At 37.9% G+C, this 24946-nt stretch overlaps 1 protein-coding gene across 2 annotated transcripts; it reads right to left on the bottom strand.

Annotated features, from left to right (window-relative positions):
- On the bottom strand, window positions 1-24915 carry LOC133559427 (phosphoribosyl pyrophosphate synthase-associated protein 1-like). Of its 2 annotated transcripts, XM_061911173.1 has the most exons (11): window positions 24402-24915; window positions 17803-17855; window positions 17651-17717; window positions 12594-12766; window positions 12326-12441; window positions 11104-11159; window positions 10756-10901; window positions 7146-7196; window positions 6184-6254; window positions 3613-3759; window positions 1-2523 (listed from the first exon to the last, which is right to left on the bottom strand). In XM_061911173.1, exons 1-11 carry the CDS (start codon window positions 24563-24565, stop codon window positions 2365-2367), a joined length of 1203 nt encoding a protein of 400 aa, XP_061767157.1. In that variant the 5' UTR covers window positions 24566-24915; the 3' UTR covers window positions 1-2364. The 2 variants fall into 2 exon arrangements, with proteins under 2 accessions (XP_061767157.1, XP_061767166.1); XM_061911182.1 differs by lacking the exon at window positions 7146-7196.
- Between the last annotated feature and the right edge of the window lie 31 nt (window positions 24916-24946).

Below are 24946 nucleotides of genomic sequence, written 5' to 3'. Positions count from 1 at the left end.
TGTATTTTACTTCTTTATCTCTTTTTATCAACCAAAAATGCTTTGCTGTGATTAGGGGGTACTTGAATTAAAAAAATGTTCACAGGGGATACATCACTGAAAAAAGGTTGAGAACCACTGATATAGCAGATTAAAATGTGATGATAAAATCTTGTCAGTGCAAAACTTTGAAACAAACTTTTGTCAATTGTACTGTTAAATAAAGTTGGCTACAAATGGAATGCAAGCGTTGAATTAAACAGGCAGCTGCAAACCAAACTGCAACCGAGAGTTAAAGGTGTTCATTGGGTGGTTCCCCCGAATCGGTGCTATTTGCTTATGGCAACGCTCTAAAAAATAAATATCATTTTTTACAACTCTAAAATTTGATAATACTCATAACAAACTATTAAGAATGAGTATTTATATAAATTTATTTCATTTTTGTCCAAAATTCCCAAGACGAAGATGATGCATCGGAGTAAGGAGGTTGAGTTTGTAACATGGTATTAGCAAACACATGAATTATAGCCACAAAGCATTTATCTTCATTTTATTAGTGACTGAAAAAACTGTATTAACGTAATAAATATTACAAAATTATCTATGTATTAGGAGTGCGCAAACATATTTTTTATCTATGTCATTCAAAAACATTTTTTACAGGCTTTTTTAATACCCACTTATACAATTCATTCCCAATTAATTAAACAAATTTTGATAATGCGACTGTTTTAATATATTTTTTTATATATTCATGTAATTTAAGAAATGTGATTTACAGTTGATTTATACACTTTTTCCTAGATCAGTGGTTCTCAAATGGGGGTACGCGTACCCCTGGGGGTACTTGAAAGTATACCAAGGGGTACGTGAGATTTTTTTTAAATATTCTAAAAATAGCAACAATTCAAAAATCCTTTATAAATATATTTATTGAAAAACACTTCAACACAATATGAATTTAAGTTCATATACTGTGAAAAGAAATGTAATATTCAGTGATGATAGCTAGATTTTTTGTGGACATGTTCCATAAATATTGATGTTAAAGATGTATCTGTGAAGAAATGTTTAGAATTAAGTTCATGAATCCAGATGGATCTCTATTACAATCCCCAAAGAGGGCACTTTAAGTTGATGATTGCTTCTATGTGTAGAAATCTTTATTTATAATTGAATCACTTGTTTTTTTTTCAACAAGTTTTTAGTTATTTTTATATCTTTTTTCCCAAATAGTTCAAGAAAGACCACTACAAATGAGCAATATTTTGCATTGTTATACAATTCAATAAATCAGAAACTGATGACATAGTGCTGTATTTTACTTCTTTATCTCTTTTTTTCAACCAAAAATGCTTTGCTCTGATTAGGGGGTACTTGAATTAAAAAAATGTTGAGAACCACTGTCCTAGATAACAAAATTAATTTATATAACATGACTGTGCTGAGATGTGTATCATACAAAAATGTATTTTTAAAACAAAAAAAAGTTGACAGGTCATTTTATGGTTAATTTATATCCTAATTAAACTAATGTAGTCAACAGGACTGTGCTAAGGTATTTTCTATAAATGTATTTAATAGTAAAGATTTATTTTACAGGTGATTTTAAGATTTACTGTGTATTTATACAATTTAGTTTCTAGTTTCTCAGCTAATTTAGGTAACAGGACTGTACTACAATATTTGTTATACATTTATATAATTGGAAAATAAGAATATTGTGTATGTAAGTGATTTTACATTGAGTTTATACAATATATTTCTGAAAATGATTGAACTAATTTAGGTAACGAAACTGTGCTAAAATTATCTTTAGCTATGCATTTGATTTAAGAAAAATATTGTACATGTGATGTTCTGCTGCATTTAGTTCCTAATGTAGGAAGTGGGATTGAGCTAAGGAATTTTTTATTTATTCATTTAATCATAAAAAATATATATTTTACAGGTACTTTTTAGATTTACAGTCCATTTTTAAAATATATTTCCTTATTAAAGTAATTTAGGTAACTGGACTCTGCCCCGAAAATTTTTATGGATGTATTTAATTGTAAAAATGTATTTTATATGTGATTTTACAGTGTGTTTGTACAATTTAATTCCTGAATAATTAAACTTATTTAGGTAACCAGATTGTGCTAAGATATTCTTTTAGTAATTAAAAAAAATGATATTTACTTTTTTCCGATTAATTGTGCCAATCATGATTCAAAAGAACGTTTCCCCGGAGAAGTTCAGATTTATTTTGGTTGATATAGAAAGAATACCGAGAGGCAGTGAGTGATACATAACGTTTCTATAGGAGCAATGTTCCTACAGTTCCACACAAGTTGAACGGGTGTGCTCATGATTGAGTGGAAATTGGTGTGTGCGGTTGCCTCAGTCGTCCACGGCGATGTTCCGGAACAGGTAGGCCATGGATTCTCCATTATGGATGCGACGGATGGCCTCGGCAAGGATCATGCTCACGTCCACCGTCTTGATCTTTGAACACTGCAGCTTCTGGACCTCGTGGGGCACGGTGTTGGTCACCACCACCTGGGGGCGCCACATCACAGATTGCTCTTGAACAGCCCACTTGTAAAGATTTGCTCAAAATACATGGTAATTACAGCTCTTTCTATAAGCCAGGGGTCACCAACGCGGTGCCCATGGGCACCAGGTAGCCCGTCAGGACCAGATGAGTAGCCCGCTGGCCTGTTCTAAAAATAGCTCAAATAGCAGCACTTACCAGTGAGCTGCCTCTATTTTTAAAATTGTATTTATTTACTAGCAAGCTGGTCTCGCTTTGCTCGACATTTTTAATTCTAAGAGAGACAAAACTCAAATAGAATTTGAAAATCCAAGAAAATATTTTAAAGACTTGGTCTACACTTTTTTAAATTAATTCATTTATTTTTTTACTTTGCTTCTTATAACTTTCAGAAAGAAAATTTTAGAGAAAAAATACAACCTTAAAAATGATTTTAGGATTTTTAAACACATATACCTTTTAAATTCCTTCCTCATAATTTAAATCAATGTTCAATTAATTTATTTTTTTATTGTAATGAATAATAAATACATTTTAATTTAATTCTTCACTTTAGCTTCTGTTTTTTTGACAAAGACTATTTGTGAAATATTTCTTCAAACTTATGATTAAAATTCAAAAAAATCTATTCCCGCAAATCTAGAAAATCTGTAGAATCAAATTTAAATCTTATTTCAAAGTCTTTTGAATTTCTTTTAAAATTTTGTTCTGGAAAACCTAGAAGAAATAATGATTTGTCTTTGTTAGAAATATAGCTTGGTCCAATTTGTTATATATTCTAACAAAGTGCAGATTGGATTTTAACCTATTTAAAACATGTCATCAAAAATATATATTTTTTGTGAGAAATCATTAAGATGATCAGTGAGTTAAAGGTAAATTGAGCAAATTGGCTATTTCTGGTAATTTATTTAAGTGTGTATTAAAATGGTAGCCCTTCGTAATAATCAGTACCCAAGAAGTAGCTCCTGGTTTCAAAAAGGTTGGTGACCCCTGCTATAAGCGACCCCGTCTAACAGGCCCTAATTTACATAGTTCTGCATATTTGCCCTGAATGTGCAGTAGAACAGGAAGGAATGGGAGCAGGATTTCACCTCATCAATGGCAGACTCTTCTATCAGTCTCGGCGCCTCTGCAGACAGCAAACCATGTGTGGCCATGATGTAGATCTTGTAGGCTCCTCGCTCCTTCAGGATCTCTGCTGCCGCGACAAACTCCTGCACGTCGTCGATGATGTCGTCCTGTGAAAAGACACATTGTGCCGTTTCTTGGAATCATTCTGAATCTGCTACTAAAAGGAACATTAAATAATCAACTGAATACTTAAGACTTAGTACTTAAGACTTTTCTAATCAGCACAGAACATTTCCAGCTATTTTAACATAATTACAGAAGGGTTTTGTTGTTATTAATTAGCCTTTTAGTATCCTCAAGTCAACTCGCCATCACTATGCTCAAAAGTGGTGTTTATTATTAAACAATCCATCACCAATTTCCGCTTAAATATGCTATTTATTGTACAGTGCAACCATAAAGTATTCAGAGTGCTTCACTTTTTCCACATTTTGTTATGTTACAGCCTAAATCCAAAATTGAATAAATTTACTTTTGTCCTCAAAATTCTACGGACAATACCCCATAAAGACAATGTGAAGTTTTCAAAATTCATTAAAACTAAACAAACAAAAAAAATCACTTGCACATAAGTATTCACAGAATTTGCTCAATACTTTGTTGATGTACCTTTGGCAGCAATTACATGCCGCAAACTTGGCACACCTATCTTTAAGCAGTTGGGTATGAATCGTTTGATTTCATCCAGGATGTCTCTGTGCATAGCTGCATTCATCTTTTCCTCTATCCTATTTAGTCCCCCATTTCCTTCCGCAGAAAACCATCTCCAAAGCACCATGATTCCCTGTAGGGATGGTATTGGCCTGGTGAAGAGCGCTGCTTTATTTTCTACAAACATAATATCTGGCACCCATTGTGATTTTTTTTCTTTCAAAAAAAAAAAAAAAAACACCTCAAATTTTCATCACGGTGTATTGAGTGTACATTTTTAAATACGAAAATGAACTTATTCCATTTTGAAATTTGTGCATATTAGATTTGAGCATCGTCCGCTAATGATAATGATGTCGCAAAGTTGAACGGAAAAATCCTCGGACAGCTGAGCAATTTTATTTATGATATACGGTGCTAAAAGATAACAAATCGAAAAAACCTTTTAAAAATCTCTTTACACTGTCATTATGGAGTATTGTGTGTAGAATTTTGATGAAAAAAATTAAATATACCATTTTGGAATAAGGCTGTAACATCACAAAATGTGGAAAAAGTCAATACTTTTGGATGCACTGCGTGTGTGTTAATATATATATATATACATATATATATATATACTGTATATATATATATATATATATATACTGTATATATATATATATATATATATATATATATATATATATATATATATATATATATATATATATATATATGTATGTACATACAAGTATATAAATGTACACACACACACACACATATATACTGTATATATACATATACATATATATATATATATATATATATATATATATATATAATTCATATACTGTATACTGTAGCAACAAGTATGTCAAAACATTTGAGGGGTTCAGTAAATATGACCAAATTTTTCCAGCCTTTGCTATCAACGTTGTTGTGAAACTCGCAACAGTAAGGTCCAGAGACTTTTGTACAGCGACACTTTTTATGATTGTTGCCGAGTTGACAGTATATAACACCAAAGGGAATTTGGAACAAATCTCCATGAGATTAAAGTGTTGTTTTACTTTTAATATAAATGGTTTGACTAAAATATGGCATTTACCTTTAATAATTTATGATATCCATTTCATTTTCAGTGATTCAACTGAGATAATTGTAATTATATTAATATTGTTTAAAACTTATAATTTAAATATGTCCATTTACTGAAAAATACATTCACCCACTTTAAGCAAGTTGCAAACAGCCCCTTTGATTTAGCTCAACCAAAAAATGTATAATTTAAACAGTACAGTACACCTTTGCAACCTATAACTATACTGTACATCCACAACTATACATTCTGACTAAATTAGTTAATTCAATCAATTATATGCAAGCAATTTTTGTCCAAATCAAAAAGTGTGATCATCTGATTTTTTTATTAAAATTTGACAGCACAAATCTTAACACATAAAATATGTTTTGCAGTTTATTTTTAACTCTAAACTTACTGCTTTAAAAATATTTCTCATGCTGTAACTTTGAGACTAAAATTGTAATAACTTTTTTTTTTTTTTTTTTTTTACAAATGGTAATTTTTATTTATTCTCCAGTGCAGCTGTCTTAAAGGTGGCGTTGCCAGGTTTTGTTATTGTCAATGGTGACCAGAGTGCGTTTTCTTTCTTTACCTTTAAAAATGAGAAAAAAGTGTTGTGTTGCAGTTTGCTTGTGTCTGAAAAGTGCCATATAAAGGAAGTTCTGATTGATTGAATATGACGGGAGTAATAGTTATATTTGAAATTTACAATAAAGCTGTAATACAGTTTGTTTGTATACTACTGATTTGCACAAGGAGGAATCGATTGCTAAGCTACTTTTAATACTTAGGGAGTAGTCAAATCCAGTCTTACAACAATGATGGCGATTCGTCCGCCCACATCTCCGACGACAGTGATGGGTGGCTTCTCCTTGGCCATCATTACTAAAAGACAGAAGAACACCCGCATTTACCCCCCAAAACAGATGGCAACTTTGCAAAAGCAACGAGGGGCAGATTCCACAGGGCGGAAAAAAAGACATGTTGAGAAGAAATTTGGTTCAAACCTGCAATAACAGCATGCAAGACCATTATTTAACCCATCATTGCCGCTTTCACACACAGTGCACAACCATAGGATTTTATGTAAAAAAAAACACAAAACAGACTGATTTGCACTCATTTTTCATCCATATTACCATTTTAAAGATTTATAAAGTGAAGGTCCACAGAAGCGCTTATCTTTCAAGAACCAGTCGATCATTATTTGGAATCCCACAGTAATTCTAGGATGTGCAAAATTACAAAAATAAGCAAGTGAGAGATTAGGGTTAATGCTTATCACTGAAGTAAATTAAGGGATACCAAATAATCATTGACGCAAGCGATGCAACCCACCACACCTATGGCAGCATCCCCTCCAGGCAGCAAAGAACATTACCCGCACATGTTGACAGGACACAAAGCTTACTTTTAAACAATTGTTTTTACTGTAGTTAGTACTTACTCATAAACTGCAATCAGCTGATTCAAAATAACAATTATTGGTGCATGTCTCTGCCAAGGCTATGTTTTTGTCTAAAATATTACCATTAACTAACAATGTTCAATATGAATTTCTTCAACGAGCAGGTACATGTGGAAGCAACCTTTCTGTTACCGCAGACGTACCGCCTTTCTTATGTATCTGATACTAAGCAGATTTTTTTTTTTTTTTAAAGTTCATGTTAGCCAAAAAGTCTAGGAAGGGCGTGAACACATTCCAAGCTCCATGCAAGGAAGCGTCCCCAATCAACAAGAAGCAGAAATGGATTCAGGCGTTAAGCATGATCATACTTGGAAGCTCAATCCCTGGAAATGGGACACGAGATCTGCTGCCTGTGTTGGCTGTAAATAACAACACAATAATAATGTAGTGAAAGGCACATTGGAGCAGTTAAAAACACAAACATTTGGGCCAGTTCAACAAATAGATGTCATTTGTGTCCCCAGACTACGTTTTTTCCCGTGAAGAAAGTGTCCTTTACATTAAATATTTAATAAATACAATTTGATCAATTAAACTAAACCACCTTGAATTAACTAAACCAGTAGTTATCTAACTTTGTTCACCAAGTACCACCTCAGAAAACAATTGGCTGTCCAAGTACCACGATAATGACCAACATTAAAACTAAAAAATAGACCTAAATATTATTGGAAAACAAGGCGAAGGATTTATTTTAAAAGTATATTACCTATGTTTGGCTACTGTAATATTACACACAATTAAAACACTAACACTGTGTTTGAATATTTGATAAAGTGATTTTTTAGCGTACCACTCGTAGCCCCCACAGTTTGAGAATCACTGAACTAGATGATACGGCCTGAAAAATGTTGGACAATATATATTGCAGCCTTCTGCGATAACTAATAATAACTAAAATATATTTTAAAACGGGTTACAAATGTTCCCATTTTGGCCACTGACATGTGCAATAAAAATTTGCGTAAATTACGGTTGTACTATTTTCTCCAAAGTAATATTAATCTACTTGCTAATTTTCTGTTACTACCTAGTTACTCTCTGTTGTAACATGGTTCAATCTACACTTCTGTTAAAATGCAATAAGAATTCTTCTGTCGTTTGAATAATTTACGTTACTGTTGGGTGATGCTACAAATTTGGGTTTCGATCCAATACCGAGTACTTACAGGGTCAGTATTGGTCATACCAATGCTGATACTTCAAATTTTCAAGAGCATTGAATGATTACATTTTTGACTGCAATTATAAACAAAAACACCGGATGGCGGTGTAATATATCAATTCAATATTTAAACATTTTCCTACAATTAGCTCTGATTTGAATCCCTTGTTTTCTGTCCTTAAAGTTGGTTAAGCAGGTAAAAAATAAAAAATACAACAAAAGATGTTGTGATAATAAAAATATGTATCTAATCATTGTAGCATCAACTCTATATGGCTAATAATTGGTATTGTTACAGTTGCTATGTGAATCGATTTACCCATTAACTTAAGACCACTTAGCATGGTTTATTGTATCCACCTGCGGTGTGTTGTGTACCATGCTTCGCTATTCCTCGTCCTCAAAGGGATGATACTTGTAAGAAAAAAGTTGTTTATTTGCCGTCGTGGAAGCGATTATTGCGGACTTAGAAACGACTTAGCGAGGACGCTGCATTTGGAAGTGCATTTGTTCGCTTGTCTCTGCCAAATTTTCAGGACAGGACAACTAAAATGTGTCATCACCATGCATTAATTATCATGTTATAAAGATAGTATGAAACGGTTTATTGTCCGCAAATTTATATTGTTTAACCCCACCTTGAACACTGGAAAACCGGCATTTGTCACCTCCTAAAATTGAACTTTGCCTTTATCCACACTGTCTATGCTGAGAAATAGGCTCCAGTTCTGTAGATGTTGTCACAAAAAGAGGGAGTGACTTATCGAATTTGGCAATGGAAAGGGGGTGTTTCAAGTACAGTTAGTTCTCTACCCAGTACTCAAAAACTAATTGCTGTAATGGGATGTGAGAGCCAAATTCATTTTCAGTAACAGAAAATACATACAGAGAACTGGTCAGTGAATTTTCAGTCATCTAGAACAGTGGTTCTCAACCTTTTTTCAGTGATGTACCCCCCGTGAAAATGTTTTTAATTCAAGTACCCCCTAATCAGTGCAAAGCATTTTTGGTTGAAAAAAAAAGATAAAGAAATAAAGTACAGCACTATGTCATCACTTTATGATTTATTAAATTGTATAACAGTGCAAAATATTGCTCATTTGTAGTGGTCTTTCTTTAACTATTTGGAAAAAAAGATATACAAATAACTAAAAACTTGTTGAAAACTAAACAAGTGATTCAATTATAAATAAAGATGTGTACACATAGAAGTAATCATCAACTTAAAGTGCCCTCTTTGGAGATTGTAATAGAGATCCGTCTGGATTCATATTTATGGAACATGTCCACAAAAAATCTAGCTGTCAACACTGAATATTGCATTGTTGCATTTCTTTTCACAGTTAATGAACTTACATTCATATTTTGTTAAAGTATTTTTCAATAAATATATTTATAAAGGATTTTTGAAATGTTGCTATTTTTAGAATATTTAAAAAAAAAAATTCATGTACCCCTTGGCATACCTTCAAGTTCCCCCAGGGGTACGCGTACCCCCCATTTGAGAACCACTGATCTAAAATAGTGGTTCTTGAACTTTTTTCACAAAGTACCACCTACAGAAACACTTGACTTTCCGAGTACCACTCTAATGACTAACAGTAAAATACAGTAGCGTAGTGGGCCTAAGTATTCATTAAAACAATGTAGAGGTTTAATAATATTTAATATTTTTGGCCACTGTAACATTACACACAGTTTGAACATGAAAACAGTATTTAAATAATGAATCAAATCTTTGGCGTACCACTAGCTCAAGGGTGTCAAATTCAAATACAGTGTGGGACAAAATTTAAAACTGAACAAAGCCGCGGGCCAAGGTTGAACAAATTAACCTTTTAGGTGGTAGCGTGTATTGTAGTGTCCCGGAAAAGTTAGTGCTGCAAGGGCTCCTGGGTATTTGTTCTGTTGTGTTACGGTACGGATGTTCTCCCGAAATGTGTTTGTCATTCTTGTTTGGTGTGGGTTCATGGTGTGGGACATATTAGTAACAGTGTTAAAGTTGTTTATACGGCCACCCTCAAGTGTCACCTGTATGGCTGTTGACCAAGTATGCGTTGCACTCACTTATGAGTGTGTATAAGCCGCTTACATTTTGAAGCTGTTTGTATGGAGGATAAGCGGACGTGACGACAGGTTTTACAAAACGTTAAAGGAAGTGCCTTTAAGGCACGGCCCCTAATATTGTTTTCCGGGTGGAAAATGGCGAGATATTCAGGAGAATGGTTGCCCAGGGAAGGGCACTGAACTTCGGAAGTCTCCCGGGAAAATCGGGAGGGTTGGCAAGTATGAATATTGGCGGTAAATGCGGTGTTACAGCGGCACAGCCACTGTATAATACCGGCGGGCCAGCTCTAATGTTTATTTGATATTGCCTCAAGGGCCAAATAAAATTACATGACGGGCCAAATTTGGCCCACGGGCCAGAGTTTGACACCCATGCACTAGATGGAGCCTTGTACCATAGTTTGAGAATCACTGAAAGACACCATGAGTCCTTTAAGAGAGTTACAACAAGCAAATAGCACAGATTTGGTGAAATGGCCCATATGCAAAGTATCAGTAATTGAACAGATAGTATTTTATCTGCGAAAAGACCCAAACTATTGACTAATGATTGTTTGACCTCTTTTTTTAAGTATGAAAGGAGGAGGACTCAACTTTAGTGTTATATTTCGTTACTCATGGAAGATTGACATGTCATGGCAACATTCTGTACATAAGTGTGTGGGCGTGCAGGTTCTCGGTCTTACGTGGCAGCTCCAGGCCGGGGTGTCCAGCGCTGGGGCGAGACGGCGGCGGCGAGGTGGGGCCATCGGCCATGCCCGACTCTAAATTGTTTGCATCGCCGTGCAGGACGGCCAGGCCGAGCCGAAGCCTCTCGGCGTAGGACTGCGCCCTGAGACACACGAGAGTCAAAGGGACTGACAAACACGACGTGTATCAACACACACATAGGCAAGTCAAAAAGAGAGCAGAGGGATGTTGGAACAGAAGAAACCGACAACAGCAAAGACAAGATCCACTATGAGAGCACAGGGAAAAGATAAACAAAAATATGCAAAACTGGATGATGTCAACATTGCAACTTGTGTCAGTACCTCTTCGCAGCCGACGGCGACTTTGCGACAATGATAGCATTCCTGTAGTCTGGGATCTGAGAAGTGTGGGAAAGAGCAAAACGATCTGTATTACTTTACATTGTCTCATACATAACATACAACTGCATTAAGGGCCTACTGTATTGAGATTTTCTTATTTAAACGGGAATAGCAGGTCCATTCTATGTCATACTTGATCATTTCGCGATATTGCCATATTTTTGCTGAAAATATTTAGTAAAGAACATCGACGATAGAGTTCGCAACTTTTGGTCGCTAAAAGAAAAGCCCTGCCTTTACCGGAAGTATGTGCGCGTGACGTCACGAGTTGCAGGGCTCCACACATATTCACATTGTTTATAACGGGAGCCACCATCAGTAAGAGCAATTCAGACCGAGAAAGCGACAATTTCCCCATTAATTTGAGCGACGATGAAAGATTTGTGAATTAGGTTATTGATAGTGAAGGAATAAGGAAGGAAAAAAAAAAAAAAAAAAGCGACGGCTCTGGGCGGCGGCAGTGTGAGCGTTTCAGATGTAATTAGACACATTTACTAGGATAATTCTGAAAGATCCCTTGTCAGCTTATTGTTTTAATAGTGTTTTAGTGAGATTTTAAAGATTGTAAAGACATACCTCGAGGTCGGATGGCTGCGGTGAACACGCCGAGGAGCCAAGCTCACAGCTGCCCTTTTTGACAGCTGCTGCAGGACGACGAATAATCCACTGATGTCTTCGGTAAGATATATACATCACAAATTCCCCATCCAAAAACATGCTGGTTGACATAGAGAAAACATGTTCGCTTGACCGCTCTGCTTCACAACAAACAAAGAAACACCGGCTGTGTCTCGGCGCTAAAGACAGCTACAATCCACCGCTTTCCACCAACAGCATTTTTCTTTATAGTCTCCATTATTAAAGGAACAAATTGCAAAAGATTCAGCAACACAGATGTCCAAAATACTGTGTAATTATGCGATTAAAGCAGACGACTTTTAGCCGCTAGTGGTGCAGCGCTAATATTTACTGACAGTCCGTGACGTCACGCGTACGCGTCATCATTCCGCGACGTTTTCAACAAGGAACTCGCGGGAAATTTAAAATTGCAATTTAGTAAACTAAAAAGGCCGTATCAGATTGCGTGGTCGGTAGTAGTGGGTTTCAGTAGGCCTTTAACTGTCTGTTTTTCACCAATGGACAATATTCCAATGTAATGCACCTCTTCTTGGATGTACTGGATGAGGAAGGGGGAAGCTCTCAAGTTGTCAACGGGGAAACTAAAGAAGCCCTGGATTTCCTTCTGATGCAGGTCCATGGTGATGATGTGAGTCAGTCCTGCAACATTGGAGGGATTAAATTGAACTAACTGCATACATAACACTGTGCAAATATTCAAAAAAATACACCCCTCGGTGTGATGCAGTGCAGTTACACCACTTAGTTGCAACTTTAATCAGTCACACCAATGCAGAAGCGAGTGCACATACCAGCTTTAGCCAACATGGCGGCCAGTAGCTTGCAAACAATGGAGCCCCTCTTCCTCATCTTGCACTGCTTGCTGTACGGAAAGTACGGAATGACCCCAATGATGTTCTTTGCGCAGGAAGTTTTCAGGGCATACGCCATAATCAGCAGCTCCATGATGGCGGTGTTGACATCTCTGCCAAAAAAGCACATAAATCTAGTCTACTAACAGCTCTTGGCAGGCGACTGGATGCAATTTTTGGCTTCAAAAACAGGTATAACCAACATCTTTTTTTTAAGGCCAGGTGGTTACACTTCACTTTTTTCCAGATTGGAGTGGGTGACGATACAATAATTGGGTAAACAATGTTTTCCCTGCATTCACTTATTTTTGTTGGCTCGCCACAGTTCAGATTTGGCACTAGAGGTGGGGGGTCAAATCGATTTTTAGATGCATCGTATTTTGGACATGGACAATTATAAAATAGATAAGTAAATGTGAATAATCAATATTCAATTATTTATTGTAAATAAAGTAATGCAGACAGTTCTAAAATGTGTCTGACTGCAGAGAGCCACCTCACAGAGAGATACGACCAACTCCTTTATCTAGAGCACTTACTGTATGTTCCAGTTTTGCAGACATTTCCATTAATTTAGTGAATGTCAAAATGTATTTAACTGTTGTTCAGGTAATCGAATCGTGTCCAAAGATTCCCATCTCTACCTGTTATGCCAGGGGTCGGCAACCTTTACCACTCAAAGAGCCATTTTGACCCGTTTCACAAAGTAAAGAAAACAATGGTAGCCACATAACTCTTTTGAAATGTATAATGAAATAATACTGCATACATAGTTTTTTTTTTGCTTTGTGCTATGTATAAACTAGGGGCCTCAGAGACGCGCCCCGCACCTTAACATGAAAATCTAATATTAGTGCGGCCCGCGAGTTTTATATGAATGCCGCTTGACAGCGTCACACCTGCCAACCGTCCCAATTTTCCCAGGAGATTCCGGAATTTCAGAGTAATTATTCTCTAGAATTTCAGAGTAATTATTCTCTCGAATGTACGCTGGTGTTCACCAATTGAACAATAATAAGGGCGTACAATGATGTCACTACCGCCCTCTACAGCTTTTACAAGTAGCTTGCCAGCCCAAAGAATTGTTTGACGAGGCTATTGCAGACACACGTAAGAGACTGCAAGGCATCCTTATTCAACAGCAATACAGGTTACACTGAGGGTGGCCGTTTGAACAACTTTAGCACTCTTACTAATATGCGCCACACTGTGAACCCACACCAAACAAGAATGACAAACACATTTCAGGAGAACATCCGCACTACAACACAACATAAACACGACAGAACAAATACCCAGAATCCCACGTATCCTGACTCTTCCGGGCTCCATTATACACCCAGCTACCACCAACCCAACCCCCTCCCCCACCCCTCCGTGTGTCGGTTGAGGTGGGCGGGGTTGGGGGGGCGTTGGGTTGGTGTTAGCTGGGTGTATAATGAAGCCCGGAAGAGTTGGGATACATGGGATTCCGGGTATTTGTTCTGTCGTGTTTATGTTGTGTTATAGTGCGGATGTTGTATTGAAATGTGTTTGTCATTCTTGTTTGGTGTGGGTTCACAGTGTGGCGCATATTAGTAAGAGTGTTCAAGTTGTTTATATCACAACCCTCAGTGTGACCTGCATGGCTGTTGAACAAGTATGCCTTGCAGTTACAAATGCGTTCAGAAAGAGGTCGCATCCAAAATGTGACCGGACGGCCAGCACGCAGATAGCATGGATAAAATCCTGGCGCGATGACATGTAGAAAGGGTGTTAGAGGCATTGTCATCACAGAGCGCCGTCAAAGTTGGTGTCTGGGTGAAAATCGAAAAATGTTCACCCGGGAAATTTCTGATAGAGACATTAAAATTGGAAATCTATCGGACTTCTCCGGGCGGTCGGCAAGTATGGGGCTGAGCCACATCAGAGTGATCTAAGAGCCGCATGCGGCTTCGGAGCCACGGGTTGCCGAACCCTGTGTTATGCCCTCGCTCTGTGAAAGCAGCTTTTCATTACAACACTGTACAGTATATGGCATACACTGAAATGTGACCGAACCCTTTGAGGAAAAAAAATAGGAAAATTGAGGAAAACAAAGAACATTTCTATCAGCATTAAGTGCTGCCATGCAAACCCCAAAATACATGTTACGTTATATTTGACCTCTCATCTACTAACCTCTTTTGGATGCCTTTTAGACACTTACATGTCCCATGAAAACTACCACAGAATTCAAAGGTTTTTTTTTATAGATACTTTACTAGCATTATCTTCATTAAAAATGTAATGTAAAATTCTACAACAAGCATGCAAAAAAATCAGAAAACATACCTGAGATAATATTATGAAATTGGTAGAGCTTAATGTTTTTCTTGTAGTTGAAAACGTCAGTTCATTAACTATCATTTAATCATCACAGTGTCCTGTACATAGTTACTAACTAATCAGTGTTATGTGTCTCTCAATGTCTGTTCGAAATGTAGGAAATACTGAAGGACTTTTTTCCAAAATACTGTATGTTGTTTGAAACCCACAGCTAGCTTGCCTTAGAAATGCTACGTAAAGTGAAGTGAATTATATCTATATAGCGCTTTTTCTCTAGTGACTCAAAACGCTTTACATAGTGAAACCCAATATCTAATTTTTACATTTAAACCAGTGTGGGTGGCACTGGGAGCAGGTGGGTAAAGTGTCTTGCCCAAGAACACAACGGCAGTGACTAGGATGGCGGAAGCGGGGATCAAACCTGCAACCCTCAAGTTGCTGGCACGGCCGCTCTACCAACCGAGCTATACCTCCGAGCTAAACCGGCTGGTACTGGTTTAAATTTTTACATTCAAACCAGTGTGGGTGGCACTGGGAGCAGGTGGGTAAAGTGTCTTGCCCAAGAACACAATGGCAGTGACTAGGATGGCGGAAGCTGGGATCGAATCTGCAACCCTCAAGTTGCTGGCACGGCTGCTCTACCAACCGAGCTATCCCTCCGAGCTCTACCAGCTGGTACTGGTTTAAATTTTTACATTTAAACCAGTGTGGGTGGCACTGCGAGCAGGTGGGTAAAGTGTCTTGCCCAAGAACACAACGGCAGTGACTAGGATGGCGGAAGCGGGGATCAAACCTGCAAACCTCAAGTTGCTGGCACGGCCGCTCTACCAACCGAACTATACAGCCCCTTTAATATACGTTTTAAACAGAATAGAATAAAAGGCTTTCATTTGAACTTACTATTCTGAAAATGCAGTAAACACAGCAACATGTACCAACTGATGGCGTTAAAAGTGATGTTAGATCGTCTCTCGGCTGCTGTCCAGGCTATTTGCTGTCACTTTATTAGCTCACAGTTTTGGCTTTGCTTCTACGCTGGAAATAAGACAAATCTCACCAAATTGTTGAATTTTTCCTGAATCACTCATGACAACGATTGTTGCAGTTAATTATGTCGCGAGTTTGCCAGATATGCAGCTGTGGCGATTGCTAAAGACGGCAGGGGAAGTTCAGCTCCCCCTAAAAAATATAAAAAAGTGGTCAAATATGTTATTTTGTGTTTGCATTTAATTGACTATATGCATCAGAATGTGGTTAACTTTATTTTAGAATGAGTTACTTTGGCGACCGTTGGCACAACTTTTTTCATTGACGTGGTAGCATCACAGTGCTGCAACCAAACAAGACAATCATTGGATAAATACCCGACTTTGTCCCACCCACGGACGCTGAACAAATAAATAAGAGTGATTGAAAGGGAGTCGCCGGGCTTCCGCATGATGATTGGATGACCCGTCTGGGCTGAATCCCTTTTTGATTGACAGCAAAAAGAGCGAATCAGCAATCAAGAAATACAAAACACCCAAAGCACTTTTCAACTTTCATTCCGTTGTTCCTGTTGATATGGAGATATTTATAATTTTTTAAATGAAGTTCTCTTTTTAAAATCAAGCATGTTTATATCTTTTATATCTGTTATTGGAGACTGTGCTCATAATTAATAGATGAAAAATAGCTTCCCCAACTTTTAAGACAGATGCTAGTACACAGCCTGTGTTCTATTGTATAATAACAACAATTGTACAAATAGAGCAAAACGATATAACAAAAATATGTTAGTAAAATAATTACTAATAATTCCGACTTATTTTTAAATGTATGTAACTTATTATTAGGCTTAATATATATGCATCATCAACAATTATGCAAATGATGTGAGACATTACAATGACCACGCCCCTAGCCACTCCCCTATACCACATGAAGATTTCGAACTGGGTGAGGCTCTGTATGTATGTATGTATATATATATATATATATATATATATATATATATATAAATATATATATATGTGTGTGTGTGTACATAGTGTAATGTAGTGGATACATAATATATATAATTAATATATATTAAAATTGGTTATTAAGATTATGTGAACGTTCAACTCCTACCCTGTTTACATGTGGGATGACATTCTTAAAAGTTTTGTAATCAATCAAATATCAAGCCGCTAAAAAGTGCCATTTATGGATAAGTGTGGATACAGTGTTTTGCATTTTTCCCATCATCATTTTTTTTTATGGTGATAGGAGGTTGTTTTGTAGTATCCACTACGTTTCGTGAGCAGGCTGTGTGATCACCTTTGTCGAATTTTGTGCTGGTTGCATTTTTATTCGGCACCATGACTAGGCAAGGTTGTTTACATTGTGACATATAATTAATAGCTGTGCTGTCATGGTGGGCCGCACTTGGCTCGCGGGCCGTAGTTTGGACACCCCTGCCATAGATTACACATTTAATTGTCTTTTGCCTTAGAGTGCATTGGACATTTTAGGCAAATAATTTTGATCAGCTGAAAGAGTGCTTATGTGGCAGTCTAGACAGCAAGGTTATTCCAAGATTTTTTGCATGGCTGATCAATTTTACCCTATTTTGTGTTTCTGTTTCTTTCAATTAGTGTGTGTTGAAATGCACTATTTTACAATTTTTTTTTGAGGATTCAGAACATTGACATGATCCTTGGTCTCACCTAGGAATGGTCTGAATGATGAAGATGTCTTGTCCACGAACAGACTCCTTCACGTCCACTTTGGTCTCTGTAAACAGCCCAAAAATCTGGGTTTAGATGATGGTGGATGAGATCTCTCTCTCTCTCTCTCTCTCTTTCTAACCAAGCCTGACCTGCATTCGCCTCTTGGTATACAACCGACTTGCCCAACTCTACACCCAAGCGTCTAAGAAAAAGACAAGCAGAAGAAGGTTAAAACCACAAACAATAATGATTCATTTAATTTCACCTCAACTGCAGTGGTTATATTTTCATTAGGGTTTTGTTAGTTAGTTAGTTAGTTAGTTAGTTAGTTAGTTAGTTAGTTAGTTAGCAAGCTTACGCAGAAAACAAATAACACAACTGTTGAAGGATGGGCAAAATATTTTTGTTGCAGATCCAAGATTTTTTTATTTTTGTTTGAAAAATGCATGGACTTTAAGGATATTCAGTTTCTATTTATAGTTGGGTTATACTGATCTGATATTGGTTTGTTGTCAGCTAAAAAACAAAAATTGGGCCGGCTTGCATCTAAAATCTGTGCTATAAACACTGATACAAGCCGTCCAGCAGTGTGTTGACTTGCAAGTTAATAGCTGAATGTACTCCAATAAGCAGACATGGTTGCTATTTTCTTCTACTTTAGTGATGTAATTATAAAATGTAAACATGATAGGCTTTACTGTAAGCTACAAGGAACTACTCTACAATAGCACACAAGCTATAAATATGCAATAAGTGTCGTTAGTTGAACAATATTGCAATCTAAAACAGCACATTTTTCAAAAATGAACAAGTATCAAATAATTAAAATGATAAATGGGTTGTACTTGTATAGCGCTTTTCTACCTTCAAGGTACTCAAAGCGCTTTGACACTACTTCCACATTTACCCATTCACACACACATTCACACACTGATGGAGGGAGCTGCCATGCAAGGCGCCAACCAGCACCCATCAGGAGCAAGGATGAAGTGTCTTGCTCAGGACACAACGGACGTGACGAGGTTGGTTCTAGGTGGTATTTGAACCAGTGACCCTCTGGTTGCGCACGGCCACTCCCCCACTGCACCACGCCATCCCTATAGTTGTAATTATAGTTGCATATTACTTACACAACGCCTCCAAAGCCGTATCGTATTAGAACACATCCAGTAAAAAAAAAGGTGTGTATCATTTAATTTACAGCGCCACGATCTTAACTTCATAAATTATTGTGGCCACTAGGTGTCACCAAAAAACAAATTACCCATCCAGTTCGATTTAAAGACAGCATAAGTCTATAATTAGGTTCGTGTTTATCATACCATTGTTCTCTGGGTAATTTCACATGCTTAAGTTTTTTCTAACATCCCACACTACATATTATCAAAATTATGTACTATGATTCTTGCTGATAACATAATGACTTTGGCCAATACTCAAGGTTGTAATATTGGTATAAATATTAGAAGTGAAAGAGTTGCATCGGGACACTCTTAATTTGTAGGTGAAGAAGTGTATGAGGGCAATTTAAGACTGACTTATTACCAACGCGCATACCTACTTTTTTTTTTATATAACTTTAACCTCAGTTTCTGAAGGTTGTTGTTTATTGTCTTTTGCTAAACCTGGTGTACTCAATTAAATTTGAACACTTCTCATTTGTTTTGTTTTAATGTAGCATTGCATATGTTTAAAAGGTTGCAACTCGCAATTTTCAAATTCTTATATACATTATTGTAGACGGATTGGCAATGAGAGTATAAATGACTCAGCACTTTTGCAAAGACAGAAGACTCAAAAACTAAAGCTGCATCGGCATTGAAATGTGCACACAACATTTTGAGCAAGCCTACACGTTAGAAAATTTCCAAAAGCTGTGCAACAAAATTGCGTGTGAGTGAACTCCAATGTGAGTTCATCATTAATAAGCAGTAACTACTGCAGACTATTGAGTGGAGGTTTGGCTTGGTGACAACAGAAACAGAATTGAACTGTGAACCTGCCTCTGGGGCCTCGCCCAGTTGACATTCTGGAATCTGTCTTGAATGCTCGCAAACACAAGGAATATACTGTTCATTGGGTGGGGGGGGAGTAGATGAGAACCTTTGGACTTGATCGTACAATAATACCAGACGTCTCAAAAACATGTATGTTAGGTTAATCAGAGATTCTAAATTGTCAATATGCATAAAAGTGTGTGGTAATAGTTGTTTGTCTAAATGTGCTCTGTGATTGCACCTAAGGTCTGCTGGGATAGGCTCAAGCTCACCGGTGACTCTAACGAAGACAACAGGTATGGAAAATAGAAAGATGGTTCTCTCTGATGCTTCTGGGAGCATTGTTTTACCTTCTCTACTCAGTAAGGAATAGATTAAAAATAACCTTTAAGAAGTACTCGTCTAGTGTTTTGAGATAACAGCTGTCTTTGGAGTTACAAGCACCAATTATATTGATTTTAAAAATTTAAATGGGAAATTTTTACTTTAGATACAAGTCTTTTTAGTAAAGAGCTCTGTCACAGGCCCAATTAACCTCGTACGTTAAGGTACTACTGCATTTCTTATTTTTTTAATAGTATTATTTGGATCAGTAAATGGAAATGACAGTCATCTTATTTCAGTTGCATTGTTGACAAGTACTGTAACATCGAGAATAACCACAATGTGACCATAAAAGCCTGCGATGGGGTGGCGACTTGTCCAGGGTGTACCCTGCCTTCCGCCCGATTGTAGCTGAGATAGGCACCAGCGTCCCCTGCAACCCCAAAGAAAATAAGCGGTAGGAAATGGATGGATGGGAGGGTCCACAGCATTACATTTTGGACATTAAAGATGCTGAAACCAATATAGCGTTGCTCTGGTTTGTTAAGTGTGGCTCCAATTTGTCGACAAATGGGAAGTTGCTGGCAGTCTTCAAAGTACCCCAAAGCTGCCACAAATGATTAGTAGAGGATGCGGGAAGAACTGTGGACACTCTTGTGATTTGGATAACATCGGACCAGTCATCGACAATTTAGAGTGAAACGCAAATTTTATTTTTACTTGAATACAAAACATTCCAACTTGATTGTTTCCCTGGCTTCGAGACTCTCCCGAAGGACAGTGCGGCGAAGACACAACAAACTCCCTTCTTGTCTTTCATGGACGCATATCGGTTGCTGTTGACTTTGGACCAGGGACTGCACAACATCAAAGCCGTAGAACAGAGACACGCAGCAGGCTTACACACGTATCCACGAAAATAAAGGCTGTACACACAAACCCCACCCCATCCAATGCCCTTCACGTAAATCCCTTAGGGGTGATTGACGGCTGGGCAGCGCCTGAAGAGCTGCAGCCTTCCACCGCGGCCCCCACTCCCTCCCCTCTGTTGCTAGTCTCGAGATGTACGTTGTAATATGCATATGTGCTTTGCTATGGAGGTCTTTTCCCATTCCAGACTAGGAACCCTTAGGAGCCCAGTCTAGATTGTATTCTTTTTACTCATCTTCCCCCAGCGTTGACCTTTTTCCCATCTTTTACGGGGCGCCTTGTGGCGACCCATCGGCGTTCCGGTTCTGTAACCCTGTATACTGTTTGTTTGTCTAATCTTGAACGGGTTTGTGCTGAAACGTACTCAGTTGCCTAGTGGTTAGAGTGTCTGCCCTTGGATGGATGGATGGATGGACGGACGGACGGACGGACGGACGGACGGACGGACGGACGGACGGACGGACGGACGGACGGACGGACAGACAGACAGACAGACAGACAGACAGACAGACAGACAGATAGATAGATAGATAGATAGATAGATAGATAGATAGATAGATAGATAGATAGTACTTTATTGATTCTTTCAGGAGAGTTTCCTCAGGAAAATAAAAAATCGGTAGGTTGTGAGTTCAAACCCCGGCCGAGTCATATCAAAGACTATAAAAATGGGACCCATTAGCTCCCTGCTTGGCACTCCGCATCAAGGGTTGGAATTTTTGGTTAAATCACCAAAAATCACCAAAAATGATTCCCTGGTGTGGCCACCGCTGCTGCTCACTGCTCCCCTCACCTCCCAAGGGGTTAACAAGGGGATTGGTCAAATGCAGAGGACAAATTACACCACACCTAGTGTGTGTGACAATCGTTGGTACTTTAACTTTAATACAAAGTTTTGTTGTACTTGTGCAATAACAATAAATACTTACCTACCATATATTCTAAATTATCCAAACAAAACATCAACATTCTTAGGTTGTGTGTTAGAGGTGATAATGCAAATAGTGTACATCTTAAATTCCAGAATATAATGTGGGCCAGTAAAAACTAGCTCTGGGTTGCACTTAGGACACCCCTGTTCTTTTTACAACCCGAAACTGAAAGACGTATCGATAAACTTCCATCCATCCATTTCCTACCGCTTGTCCCTTAAGGCAGTGGTTCTCAAACTTTTTTCAGTGATGTACCCCCTGTGGACATTTTTTAATTCAAGTACCCCCTAATCAGAGCAAAGCATTTTTGGTTGAAAAAAAAGAGATAAAGAAGTAAAATACAGCACTATGTCATCAGTTTCTGATTTATTAAATTGTATAACAGTGCAAACTACTGCTCATTTGTAGTGGTCTTTTTTGAACTATTTGGAAAAAAAGATATATAAATAACAAAAAACTTGTTGAAAAATAAACAAGTGATTAAATTGTAAATAAAGATTTCTACACATAGAAGTAACCATCAAGTTAAAGTGCCCTCTTTGGGGATTGTAATAAAGATCCATCTGGATTCATGAACTTAATTTTAAACATTTCTTCACAAAAAAAATAAAAAATAACATCAATATTTATGGAACATGTCCACAAAAAATTTAGCTGTCAACGCTGAATATTGCATTGTTGCATTTCTTTTTACCGTTTATGAACTAACATTCATATTTGGCTGAAGTATTATTCAATAAATATATTTATAAAGGATTTTTGAATTGTTGCTATTTATAGAATATTTGTTTTAAATCTCACGTACCCCTTGGCATACCTTCAAGTACCCCCAGGGGTACGTGTACCCCAATTTTAGAACCACTGCCTAAGGGGTTGCCTGGGGTGCTGGAGCCTATCTCAGCAGCATTCGGGCGGAAGGCGGAGTACACCATGGACAAGTCACCACCTCATCGCAGGGCTAATAAACTAATTTAAAGGCCTACTGAAACCCACAACTACTGACCACGCAGTCTGATAGTTTATATATCAATGATGAAATATTAACATTGCAACACATGCCAATACGGCCGGTTTAGTTTACTAAATTGCAATTCAAAATTTCCCGCTAAGTTTCCTGTTGAAAACGTCGCGGAATGATGGCGCTTATGTTGACGCGTGCTTGTGACGTCATTGGTTGTAACGGACATTTTATCCCCGCACCACTCACGGCTAAAATTCTTCCGATTCAATCACATAATTACACAGTATTCTGGACATCTGTGTTGCTGAATCTTTTGCAATTTATTCAATTCACAATGGATACTACAAAGAAGAATACATTTGGTGGAAAGCGGTGTATTTCGGCCGGCTGTAGCTTCACAAACACAACCTGTGTTTTTATGTTTGTTGTGAAGCTTTAAAACCGAACAGAGTGGTCAAGCGAACATTTTTCTCTGCCACATGTCAACCGGCAGGTTTCGGTGAGAAAATTGTGGTATTAAGTTGGCTCTTACCGTCAACATGAGTGGAGCTTGTGTCGTTCTTCCTGCAGCAACTGTCAAAGAGGCAGCTGCGACTTTCTTGGTTCCTCCATGGCTTCACTCAGAGACACTGGCGGTCACCACACCCCTCCGACTTTCAGGTATGACTTTATAATCTCACTAAAACACTAGTCTCACAATAAGCAGATAAGGGATTTTGCAGAATTATCCTACTAAATGTGTCTAATAACATTTGAATCGCTCCTGCCCTCGTCTTTTTTTTTTCTTCTATCAATCAATCAATGTTTATTTATACAGCCCTAAATCAAAAATGTCTCAAAGGACTGTACAAACCACTACGCCTACGACATCCTCGGAAGAACCCACATAAGGGCAAGGAAAACTCACACCCAGTGGGACGCCAGTGACGATGATCGACTATGAGAAACCTTGGAGAGGACCTCAAATGTGGGCAACCCCCCCCCTCTAGGGGACCGAAAGCAATTGATGTCGAGCGGGTCTAACATGATACTGTGAAAGTTCAATCCATAGTGGCTCCAACACAGTCCTTCACTCTCACTATCCTCATCCACGAATCTTTCATCCTCGCTCCAATTAATGGGGGAAATTGTCGCTTTATCGGTCAGAATCGCTCGCGCTGCTGGTGGTCATGATTGGAATCAATGTGCGGATGTGAGGAGCCCTCACACCGGTGACGTCAGGCGCACATCGTCTGCTACTTCCAATACAGGCAAGGCTTTTTTATTAGCAACCAAAAGTTGCGAACTTTATCGTAGATGTTCTCTACTAAATCCTTTCAGCAAAAATATGGCAATGAAATGATCAAGTATGACACATAGAATGGACCTGCTATCCCCGTTTAAATAAGAAAATCTTTTTTCAGTAGGCTTTTAATACTTTTTTTACTACTAAAAAATTACTAAATGTTATTTTTAAGATGCAAGGTAAATTATCGTGGCTTTTTTTCTTTTCGGGGTGGTGAGGTAGTGCGCATGCGCACATGAAAGAAAAGCCAGGTCGCCTCATGCTAATAGCAGTTAGCCAGCTAGAAACAAAACATTACAACAATGGAAAGTGTACTTACTCTGTTATCTTCTTGGCCAGCTGCACGGAGGCGGTGCTGGAGTTGGCAGAGAAAACACGGTATCCGCTTCTTGAAACGTTCATTGTCGAGTAACCATACGAGAGTTTTGGCGAATTAGAGCGCGACACGAGAGACCTGTGACCCCCAAAACGCCTAATCGGCATGTTGCTGTGGACACACCGCGCTTATTCTTCTACTTAGCTTCACTTTTCCCACACAAGTTGTTGGCTAAAAAAAAAAAAAAAAAAAAAAAAATTAAAACTCGACTAAAAGTAGAGCCCCCCCCTCCACCCTTTCTATAATCTGAAGTGATAGAAAAAGTCGACTCAAACTCGGGAAGAAATGCAACTAAAAACTATGAGAGAACTTTCGAGAAGAGGAAACATGGGATTGTTCACGTGCTGCGCCACAATGGTTAAAACAACAACTTCTCTGGCACGCACTTGGGTCCAATGTTGCAAGAGTCGGGTGATGCCGAAAGTAAACTTTCGCAGCATTGACTCGATAGCAGGAAAGTGTCATGTCCCGGGTAGCCAATCAGAGGC

This window comes from Nerophis ophidion, linkage group LG01 (genome assembly GCF_033978795.1).
Source record: "Nerophis ophidion isolate RoL-2023_Sa linkage group LG01, RoL_Noph_v1.0, whole genome shotgun sequence".
NCBI lineage: Eukaryota > Metazoa > Chordata > Actinopteri > Syngnathiformes > Syngnathidae > Nerophis > Nerophis ophidion.
Note: the sequence above shows the minus strand (reverse complement) of the source record. Positions and strands in the feature narration are given on the sequence as shown.

Coding starts and splice junctions, on each gene's coding strand:
- LOC133559427 (XM_061911173.1), bottom strand. CDS start 24,565: ATGCCGATTAGGCGTTTTGGGGGTCACAGGTCTCTCGTGTCGCGCTCT. Junction 17,856..24,401: donor CTGGCCAAGAAGATAACAGA/GTAAGTACACTT, acceptor TCTTTTTCTTAG/ACGCTTGGGTGTAGAGTTGG. Junction 17,718..17,802: donor ATACCAAGAGGCGAATGCAG/GTCAGGCTTGGT, acceptor GGCTGTTTACAG/AGACCAAAGTGGACGTGAAG.